The sequence below is a fragment of the Clytia hemisphaerica genome, unplaced genomic scaffold (assembly GCF_902728285.1).
Source record: "Clytia hemisphaerica strain Z4C2 unplaced genomic scaffold, Clytia hemisphaerica genome assembly, whole genome shotgun sequence".
Taxonomy (NCBI): Eukaryota; Metazoa; Cnidaria; class Hydrozoa; order Leptothecata; family Clytiidae; genus Clytia; species Clytia hemisphaerica.
This window is the reverse complement of record NW_027104530.1, coordinates 720,314-747,477: the sequence shown is the minus strand read 5'-3', so window position 1 is coordinate 747,477 and position 27,164 is coordinate 720,314. Positions and strand designations below refer to the sequence as shown.

Here is a 27,164-nt window from a genome sequence, read left to right as displayed (position 1 = left end):
AAAGAAATAATCATTTCACTAAAATGGACCAAAGACCTGATTGGTTGCAAGTGACGTATTGACGAATTTGTTTCACGTCACTTATAAAGGCCGGCGCAAATGAAACCAACATTTGATCCAACATTATTGTTGAATCAAATGTTGGGTTCGTTTGCGCAAGTCATAAAATTGCAACTTTTAAAAAAAATTGTTGGAAATCATGTTGGATGAAGTTTGATCGCCATCAAACTTTTCATCCAACATTTTTTAATGAGATTGACGTCACTTTTATGTTGGTTTCAATGTTGGATGCATTTGCGTAATTATGTTGGATGAAAATGTTTGACGTTTTTGCATAAATGACTTTTTCATGCAACTTTTCGAATTTTTCCACGAAACTTTTCGTCGTCACACCAAAAGCTCCACGGAAAGGACTGGGTTCGAGTTTAGAAGGTTTTAAAGTTACGTCAAAAGAGAGGAACTGTTGTATTGAACGCAGATATTTGACGCCATTCGGGGGGGGCGGGGGGGGGGGGGTCGGTACTAAAATATCAGACAGTACTAACAGTACTATGAGTACTTAAATGGTTTTTGAGATTTTTTTTGCCTACCAACACCTCATTTTAGAGTAGTGGTATTTTAGTACCCATGTACTAAAATTTTTAGGGACATTTTGACACAGAGATCACCTAACTTTGGTCTTCTCGGGACCATTTTTCTCAAAAAAACTGAATTTTACAACATAATATACACTTTTGCAAAAATTGATACTTTTAAACAATACCACCATTTTGGTATTTTTAGTACCCTGGTACTAGTTTTTTGGGTATACCACCACCTCACTAAACATCACGATGTCCAAGATTTTAGTACTGATCCCCCCCCTGATTCAACTCGAAGCCAAAATAAGGTTGATATAGGTGTTATAAGAATAAGATAATCAATCTGCAAATTGCATTTAAAAATGTCAGAAGCTACTCAGTTTTCGAGATGTGCTCTTTTGGCTGTATGATTCTGTGTTGATACACCCCTGTGTCACAGACCCGCTGGGACCCCAGCCCCATTGGAAGATTTGGCAAAAATTTCGTCCCCGTTGCGAAAATACCCTGGAATTTCAGCCACACTTGTGCAATTGGCTTTAATTTCATCCCCATTCGAAATTCAATGTTTAAAAATTGCACTCCAAACCCACTGGATTTTTTAACCGAGGAGGATTTTTATTGACATCGAGATTTCAATAGGAGTTTTTATCCTCACTGAGGAAAAAAGTTTCACCGGGGATGTGAGAAAGGGGTGTATTGGTTAATTTGCGAAATGTAAAGTTACCATGGGAATTTCTGAAAATTTGATAGCTCTGTGAAAAAATGAAATATATAACTTACTGTCCTGTATGGTCCGAGACGATTCTTGATGCCTAAAAAAGGGAAAATACCAGAATTTGAGCCATATATAACTCACAAGAAAGAGGCTGGGGTCTATGGACACTAGATCGGCGATGATTAAACGTTCGTTATTTTTATCATATTGAAATAAGAAATTTTCCAGGCAGTCCCCAGTAATGAAATCATATCCGAATGTAAGTGTTGTCAGAATTGGGCGCCAGATAGTTCAAAAACATTATCTAGTTTTTCACATATTTTCACTTACATCATTAGGAATAGTTACAAGGGGCGCCAACATGCTTAAATTAGCTAAATTGACACATGCATCTTGCATGCTAAGTTCATCACGACTTTTTGACCTGTTTTTTCGTTTAGACCGAAAAGTCTGTGTCCGACGTTTTTTCTCAAATTTAGTGTTATTGACTGCAGCCTCACTTCGTAGGCCTAATACAATATTGTTCATTGAACCGCTGCGTTTCAATGTTATTGGATTTGAGGACTGAGGCTGGTTGTTTGGCTTATGGATGGAATGAGTTTTGGTCCAGCTGAATTTCCGCAAACGTATAGATGCTTTGGTTTCCATGGTAATCATTACCAAAATCAAGCCTGGGTTCGAATCATCAAGAATTTCCACGTGTATTTTTTTAATTCAATTTTATCCGTTTTTTTTTTCTAATAATAAATTAGAATGGTTTAAGATGAAAGAAGTAGAAATATGTCATATGGAAAAAGAGCTATGTCGTTATTTGATAAGACAACTATTATAAGAACACACGACCAAATTTATCCATTGAACTAAACAAGCATTAAAGGTTTTATTTTTACATAAACTGTTCACGTTTCATATCAGACACATATTTCATATCAGGACAGTGTCTTGCTATTGTTATATTATGCTAATATAAACAAAAAAATTTTTTTCTTTTCTTCTTTCTGATCAATCTTGCTCCACATCCGTATCAATCCAATGTGAAAAAGCCTGTGAACTAAAATTGATGAGTAAGCAAACAATATCACTCATATCTAAAGACAAAACCTTTAAGAACATCTTAAAAACATTTAAGTCTAAAAATCAAAAAAATGAGAACAGTTGTAGCTCATCAAAAAAAAATGGTTCATATATATAAAAAACGTGCATATAATTTGCTTAAAATCAACCCATTTCAGGTTCAACATTGTTCTTATTTTTTTTTTATTTTTTTTTTGTTGTTCTCATTAAAAAAGAGTGTATCATTCTATTTTTCAGTAAGTTTATTAAAACCCCCTCCAGTAGCGTAGACAGGAGAGGCGCAAAATTTGTGTAGGAGAGCGGATTTTTATGACCCTCTAATCATCTTTTTACATTATGAATAGATAATTACAGTGTCATCAAAATCTGCTCTCCTACACAAATTTTGCGCCCATCCTGTCTGAGCTACTTGCCCACCATAGCCTTTGTTTCACTACTAGTAAAGACTTAACACATTAAGTACAGTAGAATCCCTTTAACTCGAACGACTCGAATGTCTCCTTAACTCGAACAAGTTTCCTCGTCCATTCAGTTAACAACGATTTACAAACCTTAGTCAATAGCTCGAAATTCCCTTAACTCGAACAAATTTTGTGATCCCTGTGCGGGTTCGAGTTATGGCAACTCAACTGTATTATTTCGGTTGACATCTAAAACTTCTACGGAAGCTTCGTATAGTCATAATTATATCATCGCGACAAATGGGGTAGAGAAAAGAAAACGTGAGCTCAATATCCGATCTTAAAAACTTCCTACCTGCGTAAAGATTTTATCGGCAAATTATATAATAATTATACCTTTCGATTTTATTTTGACTTGTTCATCAGAATAGAAACACTTCCTAAAAGATTATCAAATTTCGAAAATCATCCGTTGAATTAGAGAGCCTTTTCCATTTGATCTTGTAAGTAAGGGCTCTTTGTAAGCTTTCTGTCATTATTTATCGAAAGATAAGTCGAAGTTCTCCTCAAATTAAATTTTCAATGCTGTAGCAACCCCCTCCTCAAATTAATAGCGAGTTTATATATCGGATAAATGATAGTTGATGTACGGCTCTATCCCCTTTGCTCACCTAAACAGACGACAGTATTTTGGTGTTTTTACCGTCGTCGATTAAAGTGGACGGGGATTCCCCATGGAGACAACTTTACTTTATACCGTCTCCTTCGATATAGCTTGGAATAGACTGCCCAATGAGATTAAAACATCAGACTCAAGGGAGTGCTTTAAAACTAAAATTTTGAAAGCAAAAATATATTGTTCTTGCAAAATGTGTTCAATATTTTAATGTTTTTATTATTTTAATTTTGATAACAGTATTTACTATTCAGTAAATATTAGATTGTCATGTTGGTTTTAATTAGTCTTTTTGTACTATTTTGTTTCGTACCAACGATAAATAAAAAAGAAATCAAAAAACATAATAATAAAATATCTCGAATACATAAACCCGCTAATTTTTCGAGATTTTTCTTTCGGAAAAAATGGGATGATTTTCCATCTCTTTACCATTGCTCATAGTTCCCGTAAGGAAGTTTTTGAAGGGTGTATTTATAATGGTACCACTGATGGTACTTCTACTCGATGTATGTCAAAATATTTTTTAAACGAGAAACTTCATTCAATTATAAATTTACCCACACCGAGAAGGTTTCTAAAACTCCGATCTAAGATGGTGGACATAGCTCAGTCCAGATTTTATAAAAGTCAGCACAGTGATATCTCCATAACTTGAACACGCACGGATAGTGTAAATCAGTTCGAATTATGGAAATTTCGAGTTATGGAGTAAAGTTTATATTAACTGACTAGAAAACGTGTTCGAGTTAAGGAGACATTCGAGTTATAGAGGTTCGAGTTAAAGAGACTCCACTGTAGTAATGACCAAATTCAAACACGAATTTTTTAAACATCGAAGAGTAAACAAAAACAAAAATTGTACTGCCCCAATGCTTAAGAAAATGGTAACACCCCTGATAAAGCCGCCCTGGAACTAAAATGAGGGCGGTAGACCACGCATTGCTGTTTTAATAGATCTAACTAACAATCAGCCTAACAAAGAACAACACAAACAGTTATTCTAAAGAATTGAATGAAAAATACGGGTTTTGAATTTCACCAAATAGTACACTACCCAGTCTAATCCCAGTGGAAAAACGAGCACTTGTCTAAATTTCAAACTTTTTTCTGTTGAAAAATTGAGCTTATTTTCTCTCACCTTACAAGCCCGATCAATAATTTATGAACAATATTTTTTTCTCGCTTGATAATATCAAAAAGCCAAGTAAAAAAATGAAATGAACCATTGAAATCGGATCCCTCTGAAAAACCAGAAAATTTTGACGACGCTCGTATTTTGGGGACAAGCTGAGTTTTTACAAGCTCTTATTTGATTTGGTTGGTCGTTAAGATGTAATAAAAGAATCTTATTACTTTTTCTAAAGAACGCGTCATCTCTATCACTTTAAATGACCAATTAGTGAAGTATCTTGTAAAAACTCCAAGGCATCTCGTATTTTGCTCTTAAAAAAACAACCCTAGGTTCCAACGAAGGGACACGTTTTCGCGTCTTGAAACACCCAACACACCAAACTCTTTTTGAAAGAGTATGAAATTAGCTTTCAAATGGTACCAAAATGATTGTCTAACTTCCAGGCTACAAGCTTTTACGCCGTTTTGAAGTTTTTAAAGTTCAAAAAGAAATCATGGACATTTTCAAGATTTTCAAAACTGCTGCGCGTTCAGGGGGTTAAGCCTGAAATTTTTCATCATGTTCTTACGAGGGTAATACTGAAGTATTTTAGATTTTACCCTTTTTTTATTAATTATTGACCCTTGGTTTCCTTAGAATTTACCCCTTCCAGGCTCATTATTCTTTTCTTAAATAGTTCTAATTTATAACACCCCCTTCTCACAGACCCGGTAGGATTTTATCAGCCGGTGGGGGCAAAAGTAACGGACTGAAACTCGATGGGGTCCATGGATCCCATATTTTTCATGGCCGGAGATTTAATTTCTTTTGTTTTCAAGTCAGAAAATTCAACGGGGATTGGAAAATTAGGATAATATTTTGCAGTGAGGATTGGTTTATTTGATTAGTATCAGTGGGGACAAAAATGGGAGGACAATTTTCCACCGGAACGATATTTTGTCCAACTTTTCCAGTGAGAAGGGTTCCCAGTGGGTGTAGAAGGCGGTGTTTTATAAAAGAGAGTACCTAAATCCATAAGGTTGTAAAAATACTCGCTTCAATATCTACCGTATTTAAAGTGTATGTAAAATCGTCGAGCAAACGAAAAAAAGCTTTAAATTAAAATTCTAATGCTGTAACCAACCCTTTTACCGAAAAAAAAATGTCCCAATTTAGACTTCAGTTTTGTCTAATCTGATTTTCAAATCTCTAATGATCGTATAACGTGAAACTGCAAAAGCAAAACAAACCCACTGGTGTCATATTTGTGGTTTAAAACTGTACTAAATTAGTTTCCAAGATTGTTCTCAAAGTTGTGAAAAAGGTAAAAAAATCAATGATAATATTCATGCCAGACACCTCTGCAGCGCGTTTTTTTATAAGAAAGATTGTCGACTCACCGTATTGCAGAATAAACACCTTTTAAAAAATTATCCCTAAAGGTACACGTTGTTTTATAAGAACAAACTATATAAGAACATAAGGCTTCGTTGGCCAAAATATTAAGAACAAGTAAAGAACATTTTTAGACTTAAAAATCAAAAGGTTAAGAACATTCAAAGGCAACAAAAAATTTGGGTGTTCTTATAAAAAAACGGATATAAAAGGATTTTTGAGAAAGAAGTAAGCTGCTAACATTTTCAGATAAATTTAACAGAATCCAAATATCTGGAATATAAATCATATTCTTTCACTGTACATTTTCTTTTTCATGCATAAGAACTCGTAAATTTTGTTCACGCCTGCTCTCAGTACACTTAATTAAGTAGCTTCATTTAAGGTCTTAAAATTCAAATACTTCTTCATTGGTTTTTAGGTTCTTGCTAAATTAAAGCCTCTTGTTCTTATAAAAAAACTGGGCAGATATATACAGAGGCATTAATTTTACGATTGAAAGAGTGCTAATCTATAACAGTATTTGCCTGAACGTTTTTTCAAAAGAACAAACGCAATATAATGATGATGTTATTTTTCTGCTTCGATGGCCAAAATATTATATATGAACAAGTTAAGAATATTTTAAGGATTTGTAGACTCACTCAATTTCTTAAAAAATTGAACAAAAATACTCATAAAGATTAGAAAATAATAACATTCTAAGAACAATTCTTTTTGAAAATAAAAAAATTAAGAACATCCGAAGGCTTCAAAAACAGTTGCAACTAAAACTCTAAAAATCAAACCTAACTTTCAAAAACAAAATTTTCCAGTATATCGACAAAAATGATTTATTTTCCTCAGGAAAAGGAAGATATATCAAATCGAAGAAAATTGAACATTGAATCAGAGAAGTTTATTCCTATCCATCATGTATAAATTCAACGACAAATTCGTTTCACTGTTAAAAAAAAGTAGTCAAAAAAATTTCCGTTTGTACAGTACACGTTTTTTTATAAGAACAACCTATATAAGAACATCGTGGACTCGAAAACAGCCGATTTCTTAGGAAAATTGACAAAAACACATAAACAATGGGGGAAAACAAGAACATGTTAAGAACATTTTTAGGCTTGAAACTCAAAAAATTAAGAAAATCCGAAGGCTTCAAAAATGAAGTTCCTAGATTAGATTTAACTATTAGAGTTCCTATTAGATTTACCTTGTCAAAAAACTTCCCTTTTTTCGAACTTTCCGGATTGATTTTTTAGACCCAAAAGTAATAGACTTCCTTTCCTTACCAATTCACGAGGAATAAAGGAAGTTCTTAAAAAGGTGCTAATGTTTTTGATTTTTGGAAGGTTAAAAAGAGTTTTTCTGTTAACATGGACTTTGAATCAAAAGAGCAATCTTCAATTTTATTAATGGGCTTTTCCAGAAATAGTCCGTGCCCCCCCCCCTATGTTGAGGATATCGGATATTCTGGAAAAGGCCAATTTGGTGTGCTATTTTCCACGCTATTTCAAAAAATATCAAGAGCTGTCATCTCGAATTCACGCTATACTTTTAACTAGAAGATCATTTTTTTTAGTGTCATTCACAAAATTTCATTGTGAATTTTTTTTTGGTAAGCATAACGTTTGTAAGCATATCAAGCCTTGAGTCGTCAAAAATAACATGAAACAGTTGTAAACTTTATTATACGAACATCTAAAAAGCCCTTTTTGAGTTTAAAGCCTCAGGCCCAGCGGAACAACCGTTAAAGTGGGGAGGCTGTGGGCTCAAAACGAGATAAAATTCACTAGGAATTTGAGATAAAAATCTCATTTGCCCAAGTCTTCCCGCTTCCGCCGGGCCTAAGTCTGAAAATGTCCTTCACGTATACCTTCGTGTAATCTCCTAAGAAATAGGGTTAAAAAATGTTCTTAACTTGTTCTTAATCATTATGCTAACCAAAGATTAATGTTCTTCTATAGTTTGTTCTTATTTTAAATAAAACGTGTACACAAGATAAATTTAAAACCAACCCTATAAAATTTGTAACTTTAAAGCTATTCATACTGCCTGTAAAGCTGATAAATACTTTTGAATTTTCTGGCAAGCTAGTACTAAAATCATATACTTTTAATGCTCCATTTTGCTTTCAAATAATGAAAAAACTTGGATAAAACATAATGAAAAAATACACATATCTTTAACGAAACAAATCTTGCTATAAAATCATGACAAGGAAACACAGCATACTACACTGTCACCAACAAAAACAAAGTTTGATTGTCAAAAAGGAGGCAATTAGCTATGTCATTAGCGAGAAAAGACATGCCAATTAACAACTTTTGTTCTTTTAGATAGAAAACGAAAGTTAGCGTGGGAAGATTTTTTAACGAGATTTTTTTTGCATTTGTCATTGTCCTTTACCATGCCTTTAATTTAATAGAAACAAGAAGCCGAACTTGCAGAAATGAAGGCTCGGCAACATAGAAGCAGTCATTTCAAGGCGCTGTTTCTACCAAAATGAACATGAAGCGACAAAGCGCTGTCCCTTCAAAAACGGACATAGAGCACCATGAACCGCGACATGATAATGAGAGGCCTAATGCTGAGCCAACAATGAGGCCGAAATAAGAACTATGTACAAGAACAATCCTAAGCATGGAATGGCTAACCTAATAACAGCTGGTCATAATTTTCTTACGGGTACGGTAAACCTCTGACGGCCCTTAAAAATTATTACCATCTGAGGAAAATAGTCCCCCCGCGGAAAATTCTACAATATGAATCTTGATGTGCGCCAGAAAGTCAAAAACCATTTTTTCCTGATACGGCGCCCTATTTCAACATTGTCTCGCTACTTTGTTGTCGTTCCCATGCATATTGGTCAGATTGTTTTGTTTTCACCTTTCCCTTTAGAGCTTTAGAGTGGTGGACAGAAAACAATCACAATCTGATCTCAGGTTAGGAATGGCTGAATTTTATATAAATGGTCGAGGGTCAAAGTGAGTAAAAAAGGTTCCAAGTAGATGTCACCACTCTTTGGTTTATAGATAATGAGACAATCAAAACAAATATCATAATAAAACAATCATAACAAATGCAACAATCAGCATCGTAGGGTAAGGAAGGCGATACCACTTTAGTCACGCCAGATTGTCCTATAGTGTATACTAGGACAAAACTAACTCAACATTTTGCCATTATACGGTCTGTCCTGAAGATCAAAGGCAGCAGCAATAAATAAAAAATACATTTTTAAGTGAATTAAAACCACTAACGGTCGAAGATAATTTTCTCAGCAGGAAGCAATAGTTGCTTCCTTTAACGAGGCATGGTGCACTACCACTGCAACTATACTGGTCACTATGAAGATCCCAGGCCCCTCCCCTACTTAGGAAAATAGAGGTAAGGGTGTGTGCCGCCCTTAAGGGTGCCTTTTTTAGACCTTCAAAGTCCCTTCTTTAGGATCGTAAAGATCACAATATCTAATTTTAGAAATAAAATAAAAAACTGCAATATTTATAACTAAAAAGGCTAAAATCGTTTTAGGAAAAAAGTGCTAGTAAGGGTTCCAAAATTCACTAAACTTTGGTTTTTCCCTCGATTTTAGACCCTAAAATTTACGATTTTCAAAAATCGAGCACACCCTTGTCATTTCGCAAACATATAGTACCTCGAATCGGGATGAAGATTTTACTGCACGCTTTTCATAAGAATGTATAACTGTAGAACGTATTAAACAATCTGTAGCACGAAAGCTTAAGGCTGTAAAATTTGTTAATTTCATGCAATGTGAACTATGCTTTACCATATTATTTGAACACTAACATAAATTCAGGAAAAAGAAAGCCATTACCACTCACTGTTTTTGAAAGACATTTTTTTCGGAAGAAATGATTGCCTGGTGTTTGCCTTCCCTTACTTTTTGTTCTCAAGCAGGAAGTAAATAAAGGCCCTATACAAATTCCAGACCAGACAAAATACCTTAATAGATACCTCAAAAACAACCTGCCCACAGAGAAGACATCAAATACATGAATTCAAACAAACTGATACGAAAACATCATCAATGATAGGACCTATTTATCATTAATTTCAGAGGGAGGTGTAAATATTTGATCAAAATCTTTCATGTTCCATAAAAATAAAGTTATCAAACCTTTCTAATATTTACATTTTGACTTTGTTTTGAAATATTGCATCAAAATATCATATAAAAACTGTTTTCAAATTAATAAAAATTCGCGACAAGTTCAAAACACGAATCAAAACAAAAAATTAAAAGTAGAAAATGAAATCATCAACACCATACACGTTTTTTTTTTATTAGAACACCTAAAATTTGGCTGAGCCTGGATGTGCTTATTTTTTTAGCAATTTTCAGCCTAAAATGTTCTTAAATGCGTTCTTAATTTTTCAGACTACTCTAAATCGACAATATGATACAAAATAAAGAGCACTTAAATTTGGCAAAATTTGGACAATATTTGACTCTTGACTTTTGAAGATCCACCCCTAAATTCGGTTAAAACTGCTTAAAAAGAGGAAAAAATTGTAGTTTCTTGTCATTTTTTTCCAAACTGAGGCTGGGCATGTTCTTAAGATGTTCTTAATTTTTCGACGAATTTCAGCCTATATGTTCTTATAAACTAGGTTCTAATAAAAAAAAAACGTGTATTGTCCCATATTGAGGAGTTCACAGGAGTTCAACTAAACTCAAAGATACCTGACAAAACTTCTCAGCTCGTCTAAATTGGATTGAAGACATATACTCTTTTTTATAACAACAATCTTATAAGAACAATGAAGCTCACAGATTCCAAATAATAAGAATAATTTAACAACAACATCGAGCCTGACATGACACAATTTCAGCCTCCTTTTCCCCCCTAATAGTTAGAACAGAATTAGAACTTAAAGCCAAAATAATCAGAACGGTCGAGCCTCAAAAAACTTTACTTGTTCTTATAAAAAAAGAGTGTATAAGCTAAAGCATTTATCAGACTTTTTATCAGCAATCTTGAAATTGGTTCCATAGATTAACATAGACATTCAAAGATCAGTCATAGCCATCTATACTGCAAAAAATTTCAATACGAGTATTTCCTGATCTGAAATCTGGGGCGTTTAGGTTGTTCATATTCTTAGGTTCTGGTCAAAATCGAACATCATAATCTTAACAAGTTGTTCTTATCATAAAAAAAGCATGTACTATCTGTCTTCTAATTCGATCATATATTATGTTTGAGTGACTTTTGAATGCCAATCCAATTTTCGACGAAGATAAAATATCTCAGAACATTATACGTCCTACTTCCTGAATTTGCAGAGTATAGCAAGGCCGCACTCGGGTAAAAATGCGGAAATACCAAGTTCCGCACTGAAAGAACGCACCTGATAAATTTTGGTTCGGACAAGGTGCACCTATACATCGGAAATTCACCTAAAAAAGGCAAAACATTGCTAAAAATTAGCTGCACTTGAGGAAAAAATATCGGAACTCTGCACTTGAGGTTAAAAGTCCGTCTGAACTTGCACCTGAAAACCTCAAATTTTGCACCTGCACTCGAGATTTCGAGCAAACGAAATTTGCTCTTCCAAATTAGACTGTTCCCTTCCCTCCTCTCCTCATGGCCTTTTGAGGGCGAAAGGTTGTACGCCTAAATTAAGCTCATCTGATATTCCGATGGCAGATTGGCGGCCGCCCACGTTAAAGCTCAAAAGGAGCGGGCCAATTTAAAAATTTTCCCGACCTTTAGAGTTTTAGCGTGTTGATTGAAAATTTCTGCATCCGGGTGCCTGATAATAATAGCCTTTAGAGCGATGCGTGCCATGCGCGAAGTAGGCGATACGTGCCATGCGCGGAGTAGAATCTGTTCGGAGGTTATTTGTCACCCCAAGGCTCAAAGTAGCCTTCTTATTCCTTTGCCATCAATAAAGCTAATTCTTACAAAGCCATCAAAGAATGATAAATGGTCTAAGACAGCGTAATTGTAACAAATTAAGAGTTCCAAGTTCAATCTCGAATGTAATGAAGTTCCTTCCACGTCTAGACCAAGTTTCTAGACAGACATCTTTACTCCCTTTTCTTGAACTTTATAAATACTGACTGACGCAGATGGAGCTGATGGCTAGGCTTTCCTAAATAATTATTTGGACTCTATCCATAATCTCCATATAACATCACTTTTACTTTTATTTACTACTTTGAGGTTTTAAAGTAATATAACTGGTTTAGAGAATAAACTGTACAGTATCAACTAAAAAATAATCGAGATTTCTAAAACACAAAGAATTAACTTTCACAAGTATAGGGTTACAGTCCCACCCCTTTCCATGATAGAATTTGTTGAAGTTGGAAAAGAATTTTCTACAAGCTATTTGACATGTTTCCATGGACTTTGAAAACATCGTATTAAAAGGTTTGTTACGAAGTCTACACACTTTTTTTATAAGAATACACTTTATAAGAATTTCTATGATGAAAATGGCCAAAAAATTAAGAATATGCTAAGAATATCACCTTCATGGAGTTTTGCTACTCAAGCTAAGAATGTCATTTCAGAGCATTAACTGTAAATTGTCAATACCCCCAAGTAAGGCTCACTCCTTTCACAAAAATGTCATTTTATACTTGAGACGTAGCGTAGGGTATGTACTAAATGTTAAATCTAGTCTGAATTAGGATCCTAACCTAAGAATGCTGTAAGAATATTTTAGGATGATTTTCCCAAAAAAGTTAAGAATATCCATGATGAAATGGATTTACACCATCAAAAACTGTATCAAAAACTCTACTCTATCGACCCTTAAAAAGAATGAATTTCGATAATATTTGCCTTATTTTGACATTTTTACCACAAAACTCATTTCTGAGCCGACATTTTTAAATCTTGTTCCAAATTACGAAAACTTTATGACATGTCGATGAGAAAGTCGACTTTTGATATTTCGTGATTTGTAGACCCTTCCAGAGAAAAAAATGATATTTTATGGTTTTGTACCCCTTTAAGAGACTTTTGAAATTGTAAAAAAGGTGTAAATAGGGAGGGCCGTTATAGAATGCACATAACCGACAGCCTTTTCGCCGGGAATTAAGAGTCACTTAATAGACAATTTTCACAGGACCAAGGCAGCTGGGAGTTATGAGGCCAACGGACCTACCTTATACTCTTTTGTAAAGAAAATGAAATTTTAGTTTCCATGTTCAGAATCATGGAAAAAACTGCTGAACAGAATCAGTCTACAAAAGTCTCTTTCAAAATCAAGACGTTTGTCATGTTTCTAGATCTAAATTTTCACCAAAGTACATAAGCTGGTCTAATGTCAGCATCCCTCATCTAATTTCAACACCTTTCTTTTCAGAGATAGGAAAAAAGGTTGACAAAAGGTTTTTTCCTCTCTGACCGCTGAGCAAAGAATATACTTTCAATCAGCAATTCTAACCTTCCTATCATTCTTATCTCTAAAGAGGGGAGTCAGAATTAGATGAGGTATGTCGATATTAGACAAACTTAGACCATGTTTACACGTTACTGTTTCGTTTCGCTCCGGTACGATTTTCGTTACGGATCGAGTGTGTTTATATTGATTTCGGAACGTGTCGGAGCAAGAAAACGGAGCAGTTCCTTTCCTATGAAAAAAGTGGAGCGAAACTGTTTCAATCTGTTTTGCTTGTAACGTCTTCTTTTTTGACGTTTCGAATTTTGACGTTTACACTTGTTTCGGAACCGTTTCGTTTCGGAACGGTACAAAACGGAGCCGTAACGTCTGAACACGGCCTTGAAGTATCATTTGGAAGAAAGTTCACCAATTTTCAGTAAACAAACTCACAACTGTGCAAAGATGCTAAAAGTAACGATTTATCAGAATCACGTTAAAATAAATCCACTTGATGTTTCTACCACTCAACGTATAATAACTAGCTTATCTCATAATATCCTGTTGTTCTATAGTCTGCAACCTCTATAAGTTTTGTAATAAGCTTATGTATACAATCTCAAAAAATGGAATAATAATCTAGTGTAGAAACAGTTTATCAATTACTAAACACATTATTTCTATAAGAAAAATATCTAACAGACATAATTTATGTTTAAAAGATACGATTCCGCGAATCATTATTCGCTCAAAAGGCTGCTTGATATAACTGATTCCATCGAAATCGAACGAAAAACCGACAAATCGAACAAGAGAAAAAGAACCTGACAAAAATGGGGAGGAAATACACGTTTTTTTTTTATAAGAACAAACTATATAAGAACATAAGGCTTCGAGGCCCAAAAATTTAAGAACATTCTAAGAACATTCTAAGGCTTTGGAGACTTAAAAACATGCATTTTCTTAAGAAATTACATCAAAATGCTCAAAAATGCTGAAAATAAGAACATTTTAAGAACATTTTTAGGCTTCAAATCCAAAAAACTAAGAACATCCGAAGGCTTCGAAAATTTTTGACGTTCTTGTAAAAAAAAAACGTGTATTCGAATTCATGATATTCATGACGTAATGTTTCCTACTAAAATACCCCGGTTTTTTATAGCCAGTAGTGGAAAATCTAAACTAGACAAAAGTTGTATAAAATTTGCCAATACCGGCAAAAACCGGGGTCTTTCCGTAGACAACATTGCGTCATGAATATCATGAATTCTAATTACATAGAAGCTTAAAAGTCTTCAGCCAAGGAGCCCTCTAATTATAACATGTAGCCTATTCCAGCGCAATCCGTATTTTCATAATTATCTTTTACACGAAGTCCTTTAAGCCTACCTTTGAAACAATTTTCCTAATGAGTAACCTTACCACCACCACCAAGCAGAGAGAAAAACTACTCTATAGTAACACAATTTTCACACGCAGTCAGTACAAGTTTTTTTAATAAGAACATCAAAATTTTTGAAGCCTTCAGATGTTCTTAACTTTTCGAATCTCAAGACTAAATATGTTCTTAACATGTTTTTATTTTAACCATTTTGTGAGCATTTTTGCCCATTTTCCTAGGAAATCGAGTTCGTAAAGCCTTAAAATGTTCTTAACTTGTTCTTATTACTTAGGCCATCAAAGCCTCATGTTCTTATATAGATTATTCTTATATAAAAAACCGTGTATGACAATTCAATCATCATTTAACCCACGCAAATATAAAAAATTTTGCAAAAGGAAAAAATACATTACTTGAATCATTTTTTTATTTTTTTTGGATTTCACAGTTCTCTAATTCGAAGGTCTACTATTAGTTACACTCGTTTATTCGATAACATCTTATCGCCCCTTTTTACGCCAGCAATGAAAAAAATAACGCCAGTAATGGCCGGCGTAAAAAGCAAAAGTCTCTCGTGAACGACGCTCTAATATTCGATACGCTCTCTTTTCCGGGACAAGCTGGAGTTTTTACAAGCTCTTATTTGATTTGGTTGGTCGTTAACCAGTAATGAAACAATTTTGTTACTTTTTCTAAAGAACGCGTCATCTCTATCACTTCAAATGACCAATTAGTGAAGTATCTTGTAAAAACTCCAGCTCGTCCCTCTTTTCCGAGTCAACTGCAATGGCAGACTAACACTATACTACAATCAGTGCCATAACATATTGGCAATTTTGGTTATTTTACCATATTTCGAAAATTGAAGTTCGAGCGAGAATGTCAATTTCGGGCCTTCAACTTGATTTCATCGAATATTTCCATCTGGGAGGAATTTATTGGTTTCTAGGCTATATGTCAAACCGTACCGAACCATTTTTGAATAAAAAAACGCGGTTTCTGAACAGCAATCTTTGATCGGAGTTTTTATAAATTTGATACTGATAGTACTGTATTTACATTGAGAGTAATGTCAACCCCTTTAGGGGGCCAAGATAGCACCTAGATAGCACATATAACTCAGGCCACGGTTTTAACAGAGGTCAAGGATCTGAAAGAAAAAAATCTAGCTTACATTTCGAATGTTCTGTCTTTGCTGGTAATAAGGCTGATAGGCTACTTGAGCAAATGGGGTAAAGTCCGTCGTATTGACTGCCCGTTGTTTGATAGATGGAGTACGGAACGACCCGTTTATAATATCATCTTCCTCGTTAGCCCATGCAACTAAAAAATGAAAGAGTTAAACTTGAACTTACACACATTTACAAAAGACTAAACAAAAAGCTGACAAATTATTGACAAAACAACATTCAATAAAATCGTAGAAGCTAAGTAAATAAGGAGCTCGATAAGGAACTTTGAGGCTGAAATTCTCATGAAAGATAAGGACTTCCAGGCTCGGTGCCAAGTTAAGTTTCCTTATAAAAAGAAAAACGTCTTTTCGGCCACTTACTAGTCGGTGTAATATCCAAACAATGAAACTGGTTAACTGTTCTGTCCACGTGATTCATGTTGCTATGGCAACCAGTAGTCTCGTTTTCATAATGGTAACCAAGGTTACGCTTCTTATAAACTTTAGGAATGGTTTGTGTCAGGATCGACATTAGAGGTTTGTGCAGTGTGTTTGAACGTTTTCCAAGGCTGAAAAATAAAAACTTTAAATAAAAAATGTGTCACCAAGGATTACACCATCTAAAAAAATAGGAAAATGCAAAAAAAAACTCCGTGACCTCCTTGGTGAATTTACTGCAAACGCTGACATTTTTCAATAGATTGCAAGCTTTCCACCGTGAAAGATTGGGGTTTTTCACCGTGAATTTTTGAAACATTTGGGCTTTTCGCCGCGAATTTTTTGTTGTGTTTGTCATCGTAACTTTATCATCATATAGTGCTGACACGATTCAATCTAATAGAAAACTTGAGGCTAAACTAGGAGTATTTGGTGTATATCTACACCGTTTGTAATTCATTTGTTTCTAAACAGTTGAGTTTCTTTAACTCGAACCTCTATGACTCTAATGCCTTTAAACCTTACTCCATAACTCGAAATTTTCTCGACTCAAACAAATTTGTGTCCCCCCTGCGGGCTCGAGTTATGGAGACTCTACTGTATAAAAAAAGCTACACTATAGTAAAAGGTAGCCAAAAAAGATTTTCACACAAGGCGAAATTTCGTGTAAAGGCAAACAAAGAGTTAATTTTTCAATATACTTTGGAGTAGTAATCTGTGGTAACGGCGAACTGAAAGGTGGTGAAAACATCTTCTTTTTGAAAAAGCCACAAGGGGGATTCCGTATCTTCGGTTGCTTGCGTAAGAAAGAGACGTACTTGAATTTTGTGAGAAAATCTTGAGAATAAAAAATTCTACTTACACATCACAGGACAGGGAGCGTCCAAAAACTTTTCTTTTTTCACTGAAATGAAAATTGAAAAAGTAGTTTAGGGCATGAGGAGTTAGTTGACTATAAACAGCTTGGTGCCCTACTCCTAGCCTAGTTAACTAAGCCCCTGTTCACAAGGCTAACCCACACGACACACGGCAATGTAGTGTTTTTGGTGCTTTAAAGATATATACTTACGGACTTTGAAGTTTACTTTGGAATAATGCTATTCAGCCAAAACTTACCATCAGATTTATCATGGTGACTGAATAAAACTAGCTTAGTCTTTTAGACTACCCCCAATCCTAGAGGATGTTATCGTCCATTACAGGGATAGTAAAGGCGGGAATATATACATGTGGAGTTTACAACCGTAATGGCGGTATACGAAAAAAAAAAACGAAAAAACTATGGCAAACTCTACTGACTGTAAACTCGTTTCGGCAAAATCCCGTTTGCGAATTTTCTTTGGCTTACTTCTTAGTTAGTGATTTGTCTTTAGACTATAACAGAGTCTATCGCAATCCTTACTTAGTTGCCTTAGATAATTTATAGGACGTCATAAAAAACAATCAAAAAGTATGTCTCAAAGCTTCTAGACTATCCCAGCTAGCACAGGGATGTATGTTTCAATCGAACGTTAGATGGCTGATGAGACAACGTTGTGTGCGACCTGTTTAGTCTCATTCAAACATTTTTTTCCTTAGAGGAGGACCCTGATTACGCCAAAAATATTCTGGCATCGCGTCATCACACCGAAAAAACTCTCTATATCAATCACGCATCACGCTTTTTGAAATCATAGATTAAGGCATCAAGTCGAAAAAAGGCCCTAATCACGCCACCACGCAAACTGCTTGGGGGCTGTTAGGACTCGACAAACCCACATACAATATGATATATATAGAGGACGTTCTACGAAAAGTAAGAGGAAGGCCAAAACAGGATAAAATATGCATGGAAACAAGTTCAAAAAAGATCTTCTTTCAAGATCGCTAAATGATGAATAAAATTTGTTATCAAAAACACGTCAATAGAAACTATTCATGAACACGTTTTATAAGAGCAAATTATATAAGAACATAAAGCTTCTATAGCCAAAATATTAAGAACAAGTTAAGAACATTTTCAGGCTTTACGGACTCTTAAACACCCAATTTCTAAAGAAGTCGCAAAAAAAAGCTCACAAAATGGTGAAATAAGAACATTTTAAGAACATTTTTAGGCTTAAAACTAAGAAATATTAAGAACATCCGAAGGCTTAAATAATTTTGGATATTCTTATTAAAAAAACGTGTAAAAAAGTTTGATACTACATAAAGATAAGTGGAGGCTGTTCGAGACATAACGTTTGTGAATTATGCAGGGGAAACTACTTTTAAGCTATATTGCATCCGGATAAACTGCTTTCCTTTTCCTTTTTTTTCTTCGTTTTTTTCGATTCTTCTAAGAAATATTTTGACCAAGACAAAAAGAACCGCTAAAGTGGACTCTCTTATTCAAACTTCTATTATTCAAAGCACTCTATATTGTCGTCCACACGACTAAAGGTTCAATCTCAAAATGGGCTTTTCCAGAAAAAAATCGTGCACCCCCTGTTGAGGAGGTCCATTTCTGTTCCAAGGGGGTAAGGTTTGAAATGCAGTGGAATTCCATAAGGGTAGACGAAAATCCGTCAAAAATAAGCGAAATTCCAAGGGGGTAATGATTGCGAAAATTTGTAAAAATTCGGAATTCCAGAGGGGTATGATCCTAAAATTGCCTGGAATTCCAAGGGGGTAGGTAAAAAAAGGTTGGACCTCCTCAACAGAGGGTGCACGGTTTTTTTTCTGGAAAAGCCCAATAAGTGCCTGGGAAAATATTGGAAATGTTGCAATTCTGTTCTGCCTTTGAGAGTGGCCTTTTTGTGAAAACATTGACTACCCATTGACTATCATCTCATTAAAGATGACCACCACAGTAAATTTGGTAAGGTACTAAGAAATTGAACCTTTACTCTTAGGTGCCAAATAAACGGGGGGTTCAAATAAACGGGAGGGACCTAATTACCGGGGGGGGGTTGGAAATGGACCTTAAAAAAACCCTAAAAGGGTCAAAATAGACTAGATTGAGGCTTTTTAGAGTAAAACAAGGAACTTTCCTTTTGGTAGCTGGGAATTTTTTCAAAAATTAATAAACGGGGGGGTCCTAATAAGGTCCGGGGGGCTGGAAAAAATCGAAAAATTAACAAGCGGGGGGGGGGGCGTTTATTTGGCACCTAAGAGTAGTCATGTGAACGACGATATTGTATTTCAAATCGCCATATAATTGTATTTCGAATGTTGCCCTAACGTTCTTATAACATTATTCAAACTAGAACTAGAATTAGAAAGAGTCGACTGTAAAGCCAAAATATCAAATGATTCGGCTGAGCCAAGAAAAAACAAAGTCAGTTTCAGCTGCTTCTCTCAGCATAATGCAAATTATGAAAATACAGCATTCAACTCGATTAGAAAGCTAGTTTCCGCAATAAACAGGTTTTTCTAAGTTAGAGCATCAAAAAACCGTCATAAAAAGCATATAAGTGATTTTTAATGATTTGTCAATGGATTTAAATCAACCACATGCTGTTGAATAAACTATGTGTAGTTATAACAGTGACAATTTTTTTATCAAACAAAAGTTCTCGATGAAGCTAGAGTAACACTGAAAACCGAACAAATCTACGTAACTGACAATACTCCTTTTACTTAGGAGGGGCCTCGATTCAAAAACGACCAAAGTTAGGCCTTTCAGATCGGACCCTTACAGTGCAGAGAAAATTTAGCCAAATTTGAGTAAATTTGGGCAAAAATCTACCCCTACAGTGCATTTTTTGCAAGGTTTTGACCATTTCAAGGCAAAAAATGGTCAGATTTTCTAAATTTTGCACCCTTGCAGTGCACTTTGGGAAGCTTGGAAAAAGGACCCTTAAGGGCCGCATGTCGTTTACCTTGAGTGCCCCCCCCCCCGGGTCTTTTCATCTCTTTCGAAATGTGGCAATATTTTGGATGTAACCTGATTTAACGTAACGCTTTAAGTTTCTATAGGCCAATAATCTTGGTCAAAACATCCGATTATCCCTTTAAGAAAAACAATCGAATACGAGAAGAAGTAAAGTCAAGTTCAATCAATACAATCATCGACATCACAAGCAAAACACTTTCTCTACAAATTGTATGTAAAGAAAAAAACAATCATTATTGCATTTGACAAGTTAATCCAATGCAAATTAGATGCTACTTATCTTTGCTAGAACATTGTCTCCTCGAACGGATGCAGAATGGCAATATCCGGAAAGTAGTATATACCACAAGGCAAAAAAAATCGTTAATCAACTTGAAGGCAGGCGTACGGGTTTGACGGTGTAATAGCCCTCTTTTTCCGTCAGTGTTTCGGAGTTTAAAAGAAAAAGTGTTTCGGTGTACAAAACATGCCCTGCAGTTACAAAATAAGGATTTTAGCAATCTTTACTGTCGGTGTCAACCAACAGTGATAACAACAAAAACTTTCCGGCCGATATTGTTAACCGTTGCCATGTGAGGGGAATAGGGTACCACTAATCTGGTACAAGATAGTGTGTAGATGTTCCAGGAATTGAGATATTCCGCGACACTCGTCGAAGGTTCGGCATTAAATACTGTTCTTCCAGTGTCGTTCAAGGAATACGACATGGTTCAACTCTTTTCAACTGTTTGACGACATCTGTAGAGTCGCCAATACTTTGCTGCGCAATGATTCCTACTCCCTTGCGTTGTACATTGTGTTTACACTTTATCCAACAGTAACGAATGATATCTAGATTAAAACTTTTTGAGTATTTTATCCACCACCTCTGCCATAAAAGAGCAAATTGTTTATCAGAAGTTCTATACACGTTTTTTTTGTATAAGAACGAACCATATAAGAATATAACGCTTCGAAGGCCAAAATACTAAGAATAAGTTAAGAACATTTTAAGGAAAATTTAAAATTTCGGATGTTCTTATAAAAAAACTTGTACTGTAACATGGATCAATGGCTGAGGGATCAAGATAGCGCCCCACACGAGGCGTCAGCAGTTAGAATGCCCACCCCTTTCAATGTTATGTTCAGTTCTTATATAGCCTAGCAAGATTGATGAGATCCTTGTGAAACAATGGAAAGACTGCCTAGAATTTCTACATTACTTGACTATCTACGTAAAATATATCTTATTTAAACACCAAAAAGCAAAATTCAATTCATCCAAAAACATAATTAATAGAAGCAAATCTTACAGCAAAACCATCGAAAACTAAAGCTTACGACCATCATAACCATAAAAACAAAAACAAGTTACATCAGAGAGAAAACAAACATCTAGATTGACAAAAATGAGATACAATCATAAAGATTTAATTAGACTGTAATTCCTTCACAAATTGGTCTGCGTTTTGCGGGAGCGCGTGATTTTTCTTCTTTAGACCACGCGCGTTATAACATCAACATGCCAGTAACTGACTGTCTTGGCTTTACTTCCTTGTGGCTTGTTTGATAACAGTAGTAATAACATAATAACAATATAATATCTACATAACATTTGCAACCATTTTCTCTCAGATTACGTAGCCTTATAAATGGGGTGTAAAAATACACCTTTTCGACCATAGTCGCGCAGTCAGGCGCGTGCAACTTTATTATTCAAATTACCACCCTAAACTCGATCAAATCTTGGACTGGGACGGTTTTAGGGTGGTAAAACGGACAAAAAAATGCCCGCGGCAATTGGCGGCTACGGTTGAAAAGGTGTATAGTAGCTAACACAGAAATACCGAAGATTTCTTTTTAAATTAGTAACTCCAGGCCAGCAACTCCTAAAATCTTCATTATTATCAACACGTGGCACGTCCAACACAGAAGTACCGATATTTCGTCGTACACAGATAAAAAGAGCTAATACCGACACACTGTCAAACCATCTGTATTCCCAATGGAGCAACAGAAACAAGATCATGGGGGAGCTATTATAAAAAATCATGCCTTGTAACAAAAAGTAAACAAAGGGAGTTTTTTGTGGGAGTATATGGACCTCTCAATTTTAAAGAATTTCTTTCGGTAGTTACGTAAGACGCGTGCGATCTTACGCGCTCAGTTGAGCTCTTGCAAATATTCTGTCGCTCTCGTTATTAACGACATAGTAGATTTGCGTGGTTTACGTGGGCTAAAAAAAGGTTTTAACGCGACCAAGTCTGCAAAATTATCGGGAATCTGTGCGGATGTTTTCTTTTGAATAACCTTTTATAACATTTAATACCAAAGAGCTCGCAAAAGAGCTTTAATAACAACACGTCGTGTTTATTGCGATGTTTACAAAAACAATAGTTTGCTAGTAATTACGACACTGAATACAAAATATTCTACTTTTAAAGGTATGCTTACTTGAGTATAGCATGATTGATTTGTTCATCAAATTGATCTTCATTGCAGGGATTCAAGAAGTTGGTTGTCGTTGACGAGTCGTTATCATCTTCCATTGATTGTCGGTGTGTTGCTACCAGCATTTTTCGTTTGTCGTTAGAATCTATGTTGTCGGTTTTGGTGTTACTAACTTTCTCGGTATGATTTCGACCAATGTCGTTTTGCAAACGAATATTTTCGTGAAGAGTAATGTCGTTAGCTGAAAGAGCGTTTTCGGTTTTGGAGCTACTACTCTTATCGGCTTTGTGGCGAATAGTACTCGTCTCGTGACGAGAGTTGTCGTTTTTAAAACGATTTTTTCCAATTTTGTTCTTCGTGTTTGACTGTTCTTTTAAAATCTCGTCAGTAACAAATTTCTCCGTCTTCAAGTGACTTTTGTCGGTATTACGACGATTCTTGACGCTAAAGGGTTGGCTATACGTCGCCCGACTATTTTCGTAAATTGTCGGTGATTTCCGTTGATCAATGATATTATTATTTAAATCGGAAGACGCTCTAATACCAATCGGTTGCAGCTCTAGTTGTTGCAGTTGTGGTGAATCTTCAAGGAATATTGAACGGTTACTTATACAAAAATTATTGTTTTGGTCTCGATGATTAGTCATGTAGACTGGTAACTAATGTCCAGGTTTCGTTACTTGATCTCAGATGTTGATGATTATCCAATCAGCATACAGCACTTTTCTAAGCGTTCAACATATAAAGAGAATCATCACTTAGAATATCTTCTTCCAGTATATTCGGTCCACAGCAGCAGAACATAGATGTCTTTTTTTTCAGCTCAATCCAGTCAAACCAACACAGTATCCATTCTTATTAAATTGAAATTTCACTTTATCTTCATACATTTAATTTGTTTTCAAAGTTTCTTTTTTCAATTCTTTTAAAATGAAAAAGAAAAGGTGTGAAAACAAAATATTTTAAAACATGTTCATATTAAACACTTTTATTTAAACATATACAGTAAAAGCTTTTAAAAATATGTCTGTCATATGAATTTGGAATTGGGAAAACAAATTAAAAAGTTAAACATTGACGATTACTCAACCTTACGCGACGGTAGCCCAAAGGAAGAGCAAGTTCGTGGGTGCAATCTCCGGCCGGATGTTATACCAGAGACTTCGTACATAGTAAAAAATGGTACTTGATGCCTCTCTGCTTAACACTCAGCAATTAAAGAGAAGGATTAGGGCAAAACTAATGGGCCCCCCCAGCGGTTTGCGTGAATGCGTGAATAGGCATTTTCAGTTGCGTGAATGCGTGAAAATTGGAAAAAAAATGCGTGAATACGTGAATTGAAAAAACTTGCGTGAACATGAAAACTCACTTTTTGATTGCGTGAATGCGTGAATCTGGGCTATTTTGTGCGTGAATACGTGAATTTTCCCTTTTTTCCACGGATCATGTGCAGTTTTACCGATTTTTCAATGTTTCCCCGATTTTTCCCGAAAATTTTCCGATTTCCTGAAAAATCGGGTTATTGCGTGAAACTCGAGGAAAATTTGCGTGAATGCGTGAATTTCGAAAAAAAATTGCGTGATTGCGTGAATCGAGGGTCCCGCTGGGGGGGGGGGGGGGGCTCACTAATGGAGCAATCCAGGGAGAAATAGCCGTGCCGCCCTCCCCTACGTTTTGGTAGATAGCTATCGAAAGAGGAGCCTCGAATAAATAAATGGAGTAAGGTTTATAAGGCATTGTTAATTGAAGGGACCATAAAACTTGTTCCAGTTAAAGAGAGGTTTGAGTTAAAGAGACTCCAGAGATACCTTTGATTGAAAGTAGTAGAAGGGCCTTGGAATACAGTTGTAATGGTCTACAATTCACGCTCCATTGTTCGATAATGTTGATACACGCTTTTTTTAATAAGAATTTCTTCTATAAGAATATCAGGGTGAAAATTGGACAAACCGTAAGAATACCCTCTAGGGTGAGTTTCACAGAATTTGATAAGAATACAGTCATTTTGTATTTGGTTAACAGAAAAAAATTGCTTCCTTTGTTAGACTTGAATTTAAACTTTGAGGCTGAAATATAATTTTAGTTCCAAATGTTCATTCAAAAGTCCAAGTCCAAGTCTAAAAAAGTAAGAATACCTTAAGAATATTTCACCCTCAATTCTCTCAAGTAGAAATATGATTGTTGACATTTTTTCCACTCTCGATAAGAATCATATTCTGCACGTAAATCAGCACCCAACTGGAAATTATTTCACCTGGGAGTGCTCTTTCATTAATATTTTCTTGCAAAAAAAGTCTACTGGAATAGCCTTTTCAGCTTTTTTTCTCACCTATGAAATTCTGATTTCAGTCCCTCCCCTCACAGTTAAAACGCCCCAGATTTTTTTCCAAAGATTTAAATTTCTGTTCCCTAAATAAAAGGTATAGAATATAATTGCGCAATAACTTTCTGAACTTACTTAAAAGGGCATTTTAAGAAAAACAAAGTATGTCTCCATCTTATGAGACTGTTCATCTAACGTTTCCAGACCATCTAAAAAGAACGACAAATAACTATTAGAAAGCGACAAAAAGAACGACAAACCCTAACCCTAACTATCAAAGAACGACATATTTAGCCGTCCCCAACCCCGACCGAACATGAATGTACTACCCATCAGATTCATTCCTCTTTGTTTGTCACGGGAAAATACATGTGTATTAAAAGAACTCAAAATTACGCATGCGTATAAGTCTATTTGGGTGAGCAGAAAACATTAAATGAACTAACTTAATTCAGTCTACAAGACTGATATTTTGATAAATTACTAAGCAGAAGAAAAAATTACACAATTAAAGTGTCCTCAAATCGACTCTAAATTTCATACGAAACAAGACTATCATTCCAATGTGGAACAATGTGGAATTCCAACTTGGTCAAGAAAAGTAAACCAAGACTCATTTGAATCGATTTCTCCTCGGTATAACACGTGTCTGTGTGACCTAGAAAAGATTTTCACAAAAATATACACAAATAGAAAGAAATGAAAACGTCTGAAATATGAAAAGAAAGTCTTAAAAAAAAGGTCCCAAACTCGAATCGAACAATCTCTCCAAAATAGTTATCCTTTTTGTTCAGCCTTATTTTCAAGAAATTTTTTTTTCATCAAAGTTTAAAGCTAAACACAGCAGGGACTTCTGCCCATCTAAGTGCCTTGTTCTCGGGCGAAATAATGTATAAATAGATGAAAAAAGAAACTTTAAAAGCAAACAACAAAAAATAGAGGTTTAATATAAAATTGGTCAATGCAAATATAAAATATTTTGATTTTGATTTAACTACTTTCAACAAAAAAAAAAGTTTAATAGGAAAAAAAAGTATAAACCATGAAAACCCTACAAAGTGAAACATCGAAATGAAATAAAGTGAAAATGAAGAAACTGAAAAAAAAATAAGAGAAAATATTATTAAAAAAGAATAGAAAAAAATTAAGGAGAAAAGGGGGAAAGCCGTTGTACTAGGGAAATCGATTTTTGCATTTTTTTTCTTCAATTTTTTTAAGAAAAGGTTTTAAATGGATATGCTTTCAACCTATTCTGATAAGAAGGAAGATTAGAAAAAAACATCAAAAATTACAATATAAAAGTTAGCTGATTGTCTAGCCTGTGACTAGCAATCAGACCAACCTATCACCCCGGGGGGGGATACTTTAAGCAAGAAGGGTACGGGTATGTGCCGCACTTAAGAGTGCTTTTTGGGACCTTAAAGTCAATGTAAGAGTTGGAAAAAACAGGAAATTAAATTCTTTTTGCAAATTAGACCCATAAGGATCGTAAAAATCGCAAAATTTTCCTATTTTTCCTCCTTTTTAGTACGAGGGTCGAAAGTCGGCGGCAGATACCCGTCAGCTCGCAACCCTAGTAACCCCCGGGTATCACACTCTATAAAACACGATATCAATACAATTTTCGCCATCTCCCCAAAAACAGTTAAGATGCGATATAATATAAAACTGTATGGCTGTATATTGGAATCGAAAAAAAAAGGAAAAACACAAACTCATAAACAAGAAAAGAAGCTGTACGAGTTGTTGTTGTGAAATTAGAATGAAGAAATCTTTTAAGGGTCGCTTTACACGACAACATAGATTATTGATTAACACGTTAAAGACCTAAGTAGGAAGACCATTAGCAGTTATACTAGCTGACTTTGTAATAACACTTTTCTTTGTAATAAAAGTCACACTTTGTAATAGAACAGAGACTAAGTGACGCATGTGTGCCTATCTTTCCTGGTATGACTGCCAATTTGGAGAGAATTTTGACGCAAATTGATTTGAAGATCTTGGATAGCTAAAATGATTGATTAGTCTTTGATTGTTAAATTTTCTTGGTCTTAGATGGCTAATGCTTCCGCGCGGAAAAACAGATAGGTCTTGGATAGCTAAATCAGGTTTTGAAAGTATTATACCTTACGCAGTTTTCACTTTTTTGAATTTTTTCGTAGTAATTAATTTTCGTGGTTGGGCCAAATTTTGTAATATTTTCAAAGTGATATCAGCAAAGACTTTGTTCAAGTTTCACTCAATCATCTTCTG

General features: G+C 35.1%; 1 protein-coding gene across 2 annotated transcripts in view; it reads right to left on the bottom strand.

Moving 5' to 3' along the window:
* Positions 1–23,510, bottom strand: part of LOC136822344 (ankyrin repeat and fibronectin type-III domain-containing protein 1-like) — a 78,873-nt gene extending 55,363 nt beyond the window's left edge. Inside the window, exons 1-5 of one of the 2 annotated variants that reach the window (XM_067078581.1) lie at positions 22,592–23,510; positions 17,165–17,206; positions 16,246–16,433; positions 15,868–16,016; positions 1,362–1,393 (exon numbers count right to left, since the gene is read on the bottom strand). In XM_067078581.1, coding sequence (XP_066934682.1) covers positions 1,362–1,393; positions 15,868–16,016; positions 16,246–16,433; positions 17,165–17,206; positions 22,592–23,235 — 1,055 coding nt within the window. In that variant the 5' untranslated portion in view covers positions 23,236–23,510. Of the gene's footprint in view, positions 1–1,361; positions 1,394–1,626; positions 2,027–15,867; positions 16,017–16,245; positions 16,434–17,164; positions 17,207–22,591 lie in introns of those variants that run through there. The other variant, XM_067078583.1, reaches the window with a different exon arrangement.
* Positions 23,511–27,164: the final 3,654 nt, after the last annotated feature.